General features: G+C 38.7%; 1 protein-coding gene across 1 annotated transcript in view; it reads left to right on the top strand.

Moving 5' to 3' along the window:
• The window catches only part of MBD2 (methyl-CpG binding domain protein 2), a 65,502-nt gene that overhangs the window by 11,070 nt on the left and 40,189 nt on the right, over nt 1-14,243 (top strand). The window contains exon 2 of the mRNA XM_060613885.3: nt 5,648-5,807. Coding sequence (XP_060469868.1) covers nt 5,648-5,807 — 160 coding nt within the window. The remainder of the gene's footprint in view (nt 1-5,647; nt 5,808-14,243) is intronic.

Below are 14,243 nucleotides of genomic sequence, written 5' to 3'. Positions count from 1 at the left end.
GAACTAACTCAGTATTTCAAAGCCAGAATACAAGAGATGCCAATAGGCAGTTTGTGATTATTTACCTGATACTGGCAGTAATTGCTATATGGTTCAGAGGAAGGAAACCTTCCACTGCTTCATTCTGGGAAGGAAGGCTTTTTATGGAAGAGCTATAATGTGGATTGGTATTTCTGGGCCCTTGAGGATCAGGGTTGGAGTCCTGCATTATGGATTGGGTAACAGGTATGATTTGCAAAAGGCCTAAGAGGGAACCATTCAGCCTGTTTCGAACAGTGAATAAACTAACATGGTTGGAGCAGAGGTCATTGAGTAAGAGGAGTGGAAAGTAGGGTTGACAGGTTCAGAGGAGGTTAGAAAAAGGATCTTAAATGCAGAGCTAAGATGTTTGGTATCCTTTTGCTAATGGGTTAAAGTCATTGAAGGCTTTTCAGCTGAAACTATGGTCAGAGTGGTGTTTAGGAAGAGTAATTTGGGTAGTTTAGAATGCAGAGACCAGCAAGTAGAAAGTCAGTTAGCCTGTCCTGGTGATTCAGACTCAAGGTGATAAAGACTTGATTTGGGCAATGGCAATGGAAAGGAAGGATAGATTCAAAGAAAGGAACTGGATTTAGTAGTACCTGATGGGAGACATAAGTAAGACAAGACAAGACAAGTAGATAAAATGTACTGGAGACAAACTGCAGACGAGGGCTGAAGATGGTTCACTTTAGGAAAGGCCCGCGTGTAAAGGTGGGAGGAAAGGAACTAAAAAAGGGAGATTGGGAGCTGACTTGTAGGTAGATTTCTCTGTGTGTATGTCATACAGCTTTGAAGCAATGGTATACGTTATTTGAATTAATTGATTTGACAGTTTTCTGATTATGTATTTTGTACCGAAGTACAAGATAATTTTGATTTCAGATCTTAGTCTCAACCAAAATTTGACTTGTGGAGACAGTTGTTAAAGTCAGAGAAGTCTTTTTCTTTCGGTACTTACTCTGTAACTAACAAATAAGCTTTAACATTTAAAGAGGTATGAAACAAAGGAAGTTGATGTTTTTTTGATCTCAAACTTTTCCAGAGCTGTAGCTTAGGGAATTTTTAGTATGGAGGTTTTTCTCATGCCTCACAAAGTACTGTTGGAGAGTGATGCCCTCCTGAACATGCTCTTCAGCCGTGTAGCTGGCCGTCTGCTGTCCACAGTGCTCCTTGTCGCTCATAGGCCAGCTCTCCTTATTGTGCTCTGATTACTGCCACCTCCACAGTTCATCCTGTTAGAAACTGGTTCGGAGGTATACTGGTGTTTGCTCAGACTCTGGGCTCCTCATCCTGTTCGACTGAACATCGTGATGATCCATGAAAACATATGTTCTGCTCCACCAGAGGAGTGTTTTCAGGGTGCAGTTGCACAGGCCAGGAGCAGGTCTTCAGAAGAGTTGCTTTTTCTGTGGAGACTGGCAGGGTGTGCTATCGTCAGGTAGCTCAGGGAATGATGATCACAGGTGAGTATACAGAGCGATAAAATGGGAATACCACTAAACTAAGGTGACCAGAATTAAAGTAGTTTCTGTTATCTCAATGAAATTTTTTTAGAGTGGAAAGTCAGATGCTAATAAAATTTCTTTTTGATAATCTCTAGTTAGAAACCTCTAAGGCGGTGTTACACGGAAGTACTTTAAACAGTTTAATTAAAATGAAAGCTAGCAAAGGCATAGATGAAATGTCCTCATCTGAAATTAAAACTCTCACATCTTTGATTTTCATTTCATCATTATTTAGGGTATTTGGAGGGTAGGAGAAGTTAAAGGTGAGACCACAAGTTGGTTCTGGGTGGGCATATCTAGGGGACAGTTGGTAGGGAATTTTTTTGTGTGGTTGAAAGTGAAATATTAGTATTTCATTACTGGGATTAGAAGTAATCGCTTTGGTTAGAGAAAGCTGAAAATGACTAATATCCTTCACTAGTCTACTAGAATGTTCCTAGGTTATAGTTTGCTGCTTTTAGAATAAAAGCTTAGTCATGCTAATCCCTGGTGTGTGTGAGATTGCGACCTACTTACTGCAGCCATCTTAGAGGGCAGACCGATGATGACTTAGTCATTCTGGGTAGTTTTTTTGTTCATCTAGCATTATTTCCTCCACCACTTTCAGGGTCATGTCGGTGCTATCCACATATTTCTGTACCTGATGGGAAGAATTCTTACTTAACCATTCCCTTGGCCTTTGCCTTTCTATATGCTTGCCTTCATCTTGTGCAGAGGAAGGTCTCTGGTTTATAATCTCCTGGGGCAGCCAGGTTGACTTCCCTAAAACACTAAGCACAAGCTATAGCAGTTACAGAGAACGGCTTGTACCACTGTTCTGAAGGCAGCCGTGTGTGTGACCAGTACTTGTAGCTCTCCCGCGTAGATGCCGCATAGAATTCCGTCTTTATGACTGGGAATAGTGATTTGTATGAATAACTGATAGAGTACCAGTTAATAGTCTACCTTTTTTGGGATATGTTCATAGCTAAGACTTGATTTCCACTTTCTTCATTGCTAATTTAGTTTATCGGTAGAGTATGTCAGGCCTTTCTCACAGTTTCCATTTGATTTTTAAAATCAGTAGACATAGGAACTATTTAAACCATATTAAATTGCTAATCTAGATTATAAGCTATGCAGTCACATTAATTGAGTTCTTACGTAGTTAGATTTCCTTAATTTGGGGAGGAGTGTTTAAAACTGATTTCTAATGAGTTTTGTTCTAGAGTGATGTTATACTGAGGCTCTAGTATGTGTTCAACTGCAGTAGATAGCTGGCATTTCCACCGTTTCATAAGAAACTACTCATTGCAGGGCTAATTTGTGAATTTAGTAAATTGATTTCTTAAAAAATGATTTTCTGGTTGTCTGTAAGCTGTATCCTTAAAAATAATAGTGCTTATCTTTTTGGTAGAAGTTGCTACCTTAGTATTTTCATTTTCTGGAGCATTAGTCTGTTGAAACTAAGTCCACTCTTAAGCTCAGCTTTTATTGCACTAATAAGATGTCTTATTAGATGGAAGTCTGATTGAGAACTATCATTTTATTTTGTAGAGAGGTTTTTATTCATATTTGAGGTATATCAAATAGGTTATCAGAATCTTGTTGACCTTAACTGGAATTTCTGATGATAAGGACTAAATGGCTATTCTAGCTTAATCTTCATTGTAGTTGTATAAGTGACATAATGGAATAATCTTTACCAAGTTTTCAAACTAATTTGGGTCTTTAATTCTTTATTTCTTATGTAGTGTAATAGATTAATCATGAAAATATTTTCTGGTTCGATTTTAAGAGTCCATGCAACATAACTTACATAAGTATAGAACTTACCATTTTATTGTGTCTGCAAATGAAACTTATGTTCTTTACTATTCAACTGATAAAGTATTTTGTTGTGAGAAAGTTACTTTGTTCAGTGTTCATATATGTTAATTCATGTTTGAGAGTTTTAAAAAGTGGCATTGCAATTTCTGGTTGTTTGAATCATCAAGGAAATACATAGAGATTTTTGTAATGAAGTAGAATTGCAGAGATATAGTAGATTTATTTCTAACTGGGTTTGGAGAATCACAGCTTCACAGAAGAGGTGACATTTTACTTGGGCTTGGAGGCTTTAATAATCTTACGACAGGCAGGATATTGCCTATGTTCATGCTTCCATCTGGAAAGACATGGCTAAAAGTCAAAGGTACATGGAGTATTTCTGGTGACATTGAGTTTGGAACATGGGGTACCAAGGCTGGTGGAGAAACGGACTTTTGAAAATAACTATAAACAAATGGAAGGTCTTTGATGTGTTCCTGGGGAGGTGAAGCTATTTTTGTCAGCATTGAGGAGCCTGAACATTTAGCACTTGGTGTCAGATGTGTGGCTGAGGGGTGGGGCACTGAAGCATCATCAAGTGGCTTTCTAGTTTGGTGGATTAGGCGCTAGGTGGACGGCAGTGGGGCCACAACAGAGGACGATATGAGATGGGGTTTGGGGTGCAAGTTTGTGGTGGGCAGAGATGGCTCAAGTTTTGAAACATCTTGAGGATTATGTACGGTTTGTTTGTCATACTGAGCATATTTGGAAATCTGGTTAGAATGAGAGTGGAGGTTTACTTCTGCGTAATCTTGTATTCTTTCCTCTCCTGTGTTCTAGTTCTCTGAGTTTGTTCTACTCCGTTATGTCCTAGTTGTTACTGGTTGTTACCTCCATCTGTAGGCTGAATTTTATAACTTGAATTGTGTTTCAAGAATACTTGAATTCTGTGATTGTCGAAAAAAAAATGCCGATATGATCTTCATTTGTCTTGAAGTGAGTGGTGGCACAGAATTTGTGACAAAGTGCGGCGTGTTGGTTTGGATTTGACCCAGAGAAAAGTTTTGCTCTTCCAGGGCAGTATTTTGTAGCTTGGTTTCCCATGCAAAATTCCCTTTTGTTTTCCTGTTCAATTATTTTTCTTTTATTGTGGTCCGTTAGTGCAAGGTTAAGTTCTAAATAGGACATGTTGGCTTTTTTTGAGAAATAATTTAGAATTCTTACAGTTCTCTTCTGGTAACCTATCTATGCTGGCTTTAATAGTTGGTTTTAGCACGTTTGGCTCAGAAAATTTATTAGGTAAAACTGGGGCATTTTTCCTATAAAATTTTTCTTATAGATCAATGCCACACAGCAAAAAACTTTTTTAGGAAACACTAGTTTAGTTTAGCTTTCTGTATAATTTTGGCACTTTTATAATTTTCCAGCTTTGACAATATTTTCTTAGGAGAAGTTATCCTTTTTTTTTTTTTAGTTTGTTTGTTTTGAGAGAGAGAGAGGGCGGGCAGGGTAGAAGGAGAGAGAGAATCCCAAACGGGGTCTGTGCTGACAGTGCGAGCCCTATGTGAGGCTTGAACTCATGAACTGTGAGATCATGACCTGAGCCAAAATCAAGAGTTGGATGCTTAACCGACTGAGCCACCCAGGCAACCTGAGAAGTTATTCTTGATAAGCTTCTCCAAGGTAGGAGTTTGGGTAAAAAAATTCATGTCAACAATGTTCACACCATTTGCAAATGTTTGCCTCAGTTTCCTCCTTTTAGGGAGCATTTAAATACTATCAGAATTCAGTATTTTTTTTTTTTTTCTATTGTAATGTTGTGAGTTCAGATGGGTAGCCCAAAGAGTATATGGATTCCAAGTGTTTTCTGTTTTTTTGTTTGTTTGTTTTTTTGTATGTGTGTTTTTAACAAGGATTGTTGACTTCAGAAGAATGTGTTCTGAAGTTCTGATTACTGCTGACGTTGTGTATATGTAATACTTACAAGAAAAAGCATTTCAAAAGTCAGTTTGGAAGTAGTTTGTAATGTTGAAGACCTTTGCAGCATGTGCATTGTGCTCTGCATGCAGTTTGTACCTGGATTCTGTCAGTGGCTCTGGAGTGAGTGACCAGTGGGATAATCTGCAGTAACATCTGCAGATGTTACTCCAGCGGTGTACCTAGTGGAGTGTAATACTAGATGAAGCGTTATCTCTTCTTACAGGGAAGTTGTGAAGTTCCTTTAAAACTTTACCATTTCTTTGAAAAAAATAAACATATTGGGAGAGAAAAGAAGATGCGTGGAGATCTAAATACTGCTATCTTTTGTACAATTGATGTTATCTTTCTTCTAGTCCAAGTGGTAAGAAGTTCAGAAGCAAACCTCAGTTGGCAAGGTACCTGGGAAATACTGTTGACCTCAGCAGTTTTGACTTCAGAACTGGAAAGATGATGCCTAGTAAATTACAGAAGAACAAACAGAGACTGCGGAATGATCCTCTCAATCAAAATAAGGTTGGTTAATTTACTTAGAGCATATGTATCCTATTTCAAAAGCTTTCCACAAAGTATCTTACATGGTAATTATGTCACTAGAATTTTGGCTGTGTCTGAATGTCTTAGTCTACCCTGCCCTGGCAAAGCATTTTGACTTATAAATCTGATTAATTTATGGTAGTTGACAGTACTTTGCATAAGTAAATTGTGCACAGTTGAGAACAATATTTCAGTATCTCTTAAACATCACATTTTTGGCCCATTGGGACTTTTTACAAAAGATTTCTGTGTTGATGTTAATTGTCTCATTTTTTTTTTCTTAAAATAGTTGCCGTTGCCCAAAGAGAGGCAAAATTTTAATGTGGCAAGTATCCTTACCACATAGTTTATGCTTACCTATCAATTTTTGGGATTAGGATTTGAGAAAGGGTAGTTTTTATTTTGACTTTTGATGATGTGGAGGAGAAGGACTTGTAGCAATAATATTCTCATCCGGATACGCTGATTGGATTTTTTTCCATTAGCTCTTATTTTTATTGAGCTGCTTGTTTGATGGTTTATTGTGTAGGAATTTAAACAAGTAGAGTTTGAGTTACTATGCTAATTTAATTGCATTACAGCATCCAGTATCTTTGCTAAGAAAGCTTCCCTCCCCACCCCCGCCCCAAAGGCGGCTAATCTTACGTAACCATTTTGTCTCAATTTTTCTTCCTCTAAACTTCAGAGATATATGTATGTGTATTGCCACCACTATCATCTCACACTGACTGTGAACATAGTGGAGGGAAAAGCAAGGGCTTTTCTTCCAGGGTATATATAACCTTGCTACAGTCAGTCGCGTGCCACTTGGGAGTCTAGCATTCACTGTAGGAACCCCGAGGCGGTGTGTAGAATGAGACAGGCTTTGGAACCAGGCAGGCTCTGCCACTTATTAGCTCAGGCAGTCATGGGGTGACTCTTTTAACTTCGCATGGCCTCAGATTTCTCATTTGTGAAAGTAAGGTAGTGCACTCTTTCCCTTAGCATTACTGCGAGGAGTAAATAGGAATTAATATGAAAACATCTAATAAAGTGTTTGACCCATGTGAGTTCCTTTCTTTTCCGCATCGCACCCTCCTAAGCTCCAAGCTTCCTCGGTGAACAGTGTTGCTTGGTGGCCAGTGTGGGAAACTCTTTGACTGAAGATCTCTTCCTCTGTACCTTTTTACTTTTCCTGAAAGGCTATGGGTCTCTGCTTCATAGCTCTCTTTATTCAGAATTCAGCCGAATAATTTGTTTATAATAGTTTAATTTCCAAAAATTGGTATGGGGGTCAGAGTGCACTATTTCCTCATCTGTTGCATTGGTCACCATGCATTGATGTCCGTAGGGGCATTGTCAAGTACCATGTTTAGATAGGCAGAACGGGAAGGGAAAGCTGAAATTGCTTTCTCTATTGCTTAATTGTGGGGTTACTTTGGGTTGATAGTTACGAAGTGTTAAGGGTAAAAAAGATAGTGGTAGTACAGGGAGCTCAGATTACCAAAAGTGAGTGTAGTGTGTATAGGTGAAGCTCTGTGATTCAGCTTAAGAGAACCTTTATTCTGGGTTTATTTTGCCGCTTAAATGTACAGAGGAATATTAAGATTTATTTTTCTAAAACTGCTTTAAAAAAACAAAAACAACTCTAACCACATTGCTGGGTACCTATCAAAAGGGCTCAAATATTTGTGAAATGAATGGAATATTTTCAAACTGCCCTATTGTTATCAGAATCACAGTTAAGCTACAGTAAGTGTAATATGAAGATTTATACCTGATAGTTACGATTTGCTAAACAACCAAAAACTAATTCGTCTCTTTAGTTTGTGTGCACCTTTATGCTCTAGCTGCGCTGGACTGCTCATCCTCCTGCACCATGGCATGTGCTTTCGAGATTCTGCTTGCGCATGTGCTGTTTCCTCTGCTTGGAATGCGCTTCCCCCCTTCCCCTCCATCTGGTGAACTCCTGCTCATCCAAGGCCCAGCTCCATTGTCTCCACCTCTGTGAAGCCCGCCCCTGCATTCATCAGGCAGGACCAGTCCCTTCTTCCATAATGCCTCCCTGGTGCTTTGCCATTGTATTTGTGATTGTTTGTCTGCTTCAACTAGACTGTGAGCTCCCTGAGGGCAGGGACTGTCTTTTTCTTTCTTTTTCTTTTTTTTTTTTTTTTTTTTTGTATAGGTAGTCCAAAGCCTAGCACACGGTAGGTACTTAATAAATGTTTGCTTCATGTTTATTTGATTTAATATTCACCTCATTCCGGAAGTTTATAGTGGTCATAAACATTGAATAAATTAATATGCTGTACATTATTTTGGAACTACCTTTCATTGTCATTGTTTTCTGAAGTTTCTATTTGAATTTTGGGGGGCATAGTCTTTTGCACCTGATTTTCTTTTAATTAAGCATTCAGAAAATTGACTTTTGCAGTTTTAAAAATAGGCTTTCTTTTGGAGTCATGCCAACAATGAATATCTCTATAAAGCAGAAAGTGTATTTGTGGCTAATAATGTATTACGTCTTTTTAAAAAATAATACGGTATAGAGAATGCTGGGAAATTTAAATTAGTAAACAGGAATGTTAGGTAGTTTTGCTGTATAGTTATAAACTTGGCTGAAGTACGTTATTAATTGTGGTGTTTTTGAGGTTTTTAAAAGCCCTTGAAAGAATTTGAAATGTTATTAACAAAATAAACTTTGAAACAGGTTAAATTGTAGTTCATAATGACCGATTATATACTGAGATCTTAATATATTTTCCATATCAAAAGTGCGTTTACTGAGTGCTAATACTTCAGGTATGGTTGGGAAGATATCTTTTGAAGATCTTTGCAAAGTGGTAATCATTTTAGGATGAGTGGGTACAGTGGAGTGGGCATTGTCTTTTGATTTGTATTTACTACTATTTTTGCAGTACCTATTCTTGCTTGTCTCAGTCACAATCTTAACCTTACCCTGAAAATCTTTTCCATTCCCTATTACATTGTACCTTACTGATTTGGTACTACCATAATTTTTTCTAGTCACTAGTTCTGTCTTTCTAGCTGATAAAGTAGAGCTATCAAGTGGTTGCTGAAGATACTCCATTAAGTTAATAGAAAAAGACTAAACGAAGATTTGGAAGTCATCCAAATAGAGTTGGAAGTGAGGAATAGCTTTCTCAATGCTTACTCAAAGGGAGAAGTTACAGTTAGGTAATGATGGAAATGTCGTAGCCACTAGCCACATGTGGCTGGCCAGTGAGTAGTTGGAATATGGCTAGTGAGACTGAATAACTGATTTTTAGTTCTTGAAAGGGTACGTTTCTTTAAAAAAGTAATTGGAAAAACTAGGATTGGATAAAAAGAGCACAGTGGTTCTGTGCACAAAATATGTTTTGGGAACTCCAGTAGTTGGGTTTTGTTGCTAGAAATTCCTTTTACTTCAGTGTTTCAGATGTGTGAACATTAAACTGAATTCCTGTGGTTCTAGCTCTTAACACTAAAATGTGTATAAATTAAAGCGACAAAACTAATAAAATCCAAGTTCCCCAACATGAATGTGCCATATGATGTATTTTTATCAAATGCTTACAATGTGAATATGGTATAGAACAAGTTACTTTTTAGGTTGGCTGGGTGTGCTTACCTTGGAAAGACTCAGTTCTTTCATCACATTTCTTTAGTCACACAAATTTGATAATTTGGAAATAAACAACATTAGATTGTCTTGAGTGGAATCAATTGTGTAAGTCTGCCATTATTCATTTTTCATGAATTATGTTGGTGTATGGTAGTGTGCTTGTGATTTTATCAACATGACCTTGGATTCTGTATGGCTGTATGCTAGGTATGTAACCAAATGATCTAGAATGTGCTTGTTTTACTTATCCTCAACAAAATAATAAAAATTCTTGTAGAGAGCTAATACATCTTGGGGGCAGTATCTGCAGTTTGAGAAGCACAAGTGAACAGGTGGTGATGGTGGGAATCAGATTGGGTACTGGACAGAATGGGTACAGGGGGAGAATGAATTTGGGAAAAGATGAAACTGGAAGTAGGGATAGTGGTTTAGGCTGTTGTAGTCTAGAAAAGTAATGATGGCTTGAACTAATGCTGTAGCAGGAGGTATGGAAAGGTGTTAGAGTCAATCAAGAGATATAAGTACATTTCAGTACTGATGATTGTAGAGAGACAGAACCATTGATGCATGCTACAGTTCTGGCTTGAGTCACTGGGGTGGAGGTCGATAAAGAATAGGGGAAGAAGATCAAGTTTGGGGATGGGGTGAGGAAGGCTGAGTTGCAATAGTTTTGTTACTTGCACTTCTGAAAGGATCTGGTGCAGCCCCAGGAACTCCCAGGTCATGCTTTGAGAACTCCTGTCATTGTGGTTTGTCATAACTTACTAGGATCGCCTAACAAAGGGGCAAATAGAAGAGAATTACCTTGTCACACCATTGGTAGTGAATAAATGAATAAATTAGTTTCATGGAGAGTAAGAAGGAACTTCCAGAAAAGTAGTAGGAGAATCAAGAAATTGTGTTATAAAAGCCTAGGAAAGAAAATTTACTTTGTAGTATCCATTGGATTTCCAAGTTAGAAGGCATCTGGTGTCCAGTTATGAGGGACCAGAAGTCTTTCTTAGAATGCCAGAAAGTTTCTGGGAAATGAGAAATTAGAAGCAAAATGTATCCTGCTGTTTTAAAGGTTTTACAATTTTGATTTATTATTTGATTGGGTGATTTGTACACAGGGTGAAAGGATCGTCAATAAAAAAAGCCTCCCTCCCTCTACAGCCTCTCATGTGCAGTCCTCTTCCTGAGAGGAACCTGCTGTTAGTTTTGTCATGTGTCCTTCCAGAATTTCTGTGCATTTACAAACATGTATGTACAGTATATATTTTTACCCCTCTAACCATAAAAATGCTTAGACTACTTTTATGGAGATTGAATGAGAGGTAGAGGAGAGGAAAATATTCAGAAGAGAATGCATGACCAAGGAACACTATCATTATTGTTATTTTTCCTTTAATGGATAAAAGTGGCCAAGAGAGAACCAGTAGAGAGGCAGGTGTCCAGTCTAAGAGTCCATGCTTCAGGAGGCCCTCCAGGAACCTTTGAACTAAGTGCAGCATTTTCTGTTATGCATTTTTTGTGAGGAGAGAGTCTATTTATCAAATTCTAAAGGAAAATGTAGCTGATAAAGCTAATAACCACTGTTTAGAAGCAAGAGAAGAAGCAAAGCCTTGGCAGAAGATATGAGGGACCAACTCACTTGCTCTATCTCAAGTTAGGACTTTGTTGAAAAAATTGGGGATTTTTCAGTTATTGAAAGTAGTCCTGTAGTGGACTGACTTATTTATGTCCTCAGGACTCTTGTGGTAGGATCATTCTGATTACCAGCTCCTGATAGAGCATACTATATGGTAAGAACTGCCCCTTGGGTTCTTTGTAGAATCTCTCCATCCACACTGAAAACAGAGACCTCTCATTCTTTATTCCTGGTCTTATAGAGAAAGTAACTAAAATGTTTCCCAAAGATGCTAGTGTCCTCTTCGTCAGTGTATTAAGTACTTGTTGGCATGGAGTTTCTTCTGGTATCTTTCTAGTGGATATAGTTGGGAGTGAAGAGGGGCAGTGAGCAGATCACAGGTGATAAATTAGCATTGCTAGGCCTCGAAGTTCTTATAAGGGATTACTGGCATCTCCCTTAAGTGTAGGCCACTGTTGAGTCCAGTTTCTGTTAATTTGAAATGAAATGGACAAAAGTGGAAGTAGAGAGCAAGTAGTTATTCTAGTAGTCTGTTGATAAATGATGATGGCCTAGACACGTGGTGGTGGAGAGAAGCAGGCAGTTTCTAGATCTGTTTTGAATGTAGAATTTACAGGATTTGCTAATGATTGAGTATGGAAGATAACAGAGGAGACTCAAGTGTGAGACCTTCGTTTTTAGATGAGTGGGTGGATTGGGTTACCATTCACTGCGATCACCTTAGGAAATAATTTGTATGGGTCAATAAAAAATTTTGAACATGCAAGGTTTGAAGTGGTTATTAAACATCTGGATGGAGATGTCACATATGCAGTTGCTATGCCAAATTGTGAGGTCTCATCTGGAAAGTCATTAGCACTTAGGCAGTATTCCAAGTAATGGGACTAAAAGAGATTGCCCAGACAAAAAGATCCAGAACCAAGCTCTGAGCAAATCCAATAACTAAAACTTGGTTACAGCAGAAGGAATCAGCAAAGTGAATTGAGAAAGAATGGCTAGTACGGTAGGAGAGACATGGGAGAGGAGAATGTTTCAAAAAGAAGAGTGAGTGGTCAGTCGTGTTGATGCCTATGATGGGTTGAGTGGAGGGAAACAGAAATGTCCCTTGAATTTGGCAATATGAAGGTAAATTAATAACCTTGATTTTCAGTGGCAACAGAAGCCAGGTTGGACGGAGTTAAAAGTGAGTGAGAGATAAAATTAAGATGGACAAATCTTTTGGTAATTTTTTTTGGAGAGAGAAGAGAATCACTAGATGGTAGGTGAAAGAGATGATTTGGTTAAACTCCCACCTTAAAGACTTTGAAAAGTTTAATAATAGGGTCTGTAGCAAAGTGGAAAAATCACAGACATCAAACAAGTTAAGCACATTCGTAGGATGATGATGGAGAAGGAGAAGAGAAGGAGAAGGAGAAGAACCACTACCATGAAACCTGTACTGGGTAGGAAGGAATGTGAAAGGGGTTAAAGAGCAGTGAGAAACCAAGAGAGTCAATGGATGGGAGTCAAAGAATGCAGAGGGCAGTTCTGAGAAAGTGAGCTGCAAGGATAGGAAGTAGGAATTGGGAGACTTGGATGCTTGATTGAGATACTGGAGGTGGTGTAGTTATTAGTGTAGACAAGCCTGTGACTATAATGTTAGGTGAGTGAGGTTGGGCAGAGGAATAATAGGTCAAAGGACTCAGGATATTGGGTAGTTATCCACATGGTTTTTGAGGTCTCCCAGAATGAGGACAAGAGTTGGGATGGAGAAGAAGACTGAAATGGAAGCTAAAGTCTAGTGAATGAAGGAGAAAGGGAGGAGGGGTAGAGGGTAGTATAGCCAGATATATGAACTTCAAAGGAGCTAGTGTTTTTGAAGGATCAAAAGTGGAGAAATTATTTGAGAAAAATGGGAGAAAGGAGAAAACCTATGCCACCTCTTGGCCCTTAGAAATGCAGTAGAGAGGGAGAGAGGTAGGAAGGGTGGGAGGAGAGGGAGGGAAAGAGAAGTTTCATGTGACAGGACTTGAGGCCATCAAAGGATGGCCAAGTCAGTGAATGCAGGAACTGGAGAGAACGTCTAGAGAAAATTTTGAGGATATAGGAAAGTGGCCCGTCATTCAAGAGTGTATGGTATGAGGATTGGGTCTGGGATGGGTCAAAAAAGTTTGGAAGCCATTGAACGGTGGGGTAGATGAGTGGGCGTGCAGAATATTACGGGGACAAGTGGTGGGTGATAATGTATGATCTGAGAGACTTGACTGGTTATTACTGAGGAATGTAATATGTGGTGGTATTAATTTTGGTAGTTGTTAGAGCAGAGTACACAGTTGAAACATTATGGTCTGGACTCTGGGCTGACTTTCTGACTCAGAGGAAGACACTGGCCACATCCCACCTATAAGCATAATTTAAATAGTAATAGATGGAGTAAGTCTAGGGGCTATTTCTCTTACATTGATGATTTCAAGGCAGATAATATAGATAATTTTATTCTTAAAAATTTTTTTTTAATGTTTATTTTTGAGAGAGAGAGAACAAGTTGGGGAGGGGCAGAAAGAGAGGGGGACAGAGGATCCACACTGGGCTCCGTGCTGACAGCAGGGAACCCAATGCGGGGCCTGAACTCACAGACCGCAGGATCATATCCTGAGCTGAAGTCAGAAGCTTAATCAACTGAGCCACCTGGGTGCCCCAGGTGACTTCATTCTTTGCATAATAATTTTGAGATGGACGTTGTAGATAGCAATGAATGATAGTATTTTCTACCTGTTTAGCACCTGTGAGTTTAAAGCAGAAAATGAGACTATTGAAGGCTCAGGTCTGCATAACATAAGATTTTACGTGTAATAGACATTTTATGCATCCATTTATTCCACAGAAAACTTTTAGCACATTATATGCTTAGGCATTATTGCAGACTCTGAAAAATATGGTAAAGGAAGTTTCTGTGCTCATGGAACTTTAATTCTAGTGGTATGACAAACTAATACACAGTTTAAATATCAAGTGCTATACTGTGAATTAATTAACAGTGGTTGAGACTGACTGCGTGGCTGTTCAGGCGGAGCAATCAGGGAAGTTTTCTCCAAGAGGAGGATTTTGCAGCTGAGATCTGAATGATTAAGAGTGAGCTATACAAAAACCACAAGGAAAAGCATACCATGTAAAGGGAGTAGCCAGTGCAAAATCCCTAAGG

The sequence above is a fragment of the Panthera onca genome, chromosome D3 (assembly GCF_046562875.1).
Source record: "Panthera onca isolate mPanOnc1 chromosome D3, mPanOnc1 haplotype 2, whole genome shotgun sequence".
Taxonomy (NCBI): domain Eukaryota; kingdom Metazoa; phylum Chordata; class Mammalia; order Carnivora; family Felidae; genus Panthera; species Panthera onca.
The sequence above is the reverse complement of the archived record's forward strand: the minus strand, read 5'-3'. Positions and strand labels throughout refer to the sequence as shown.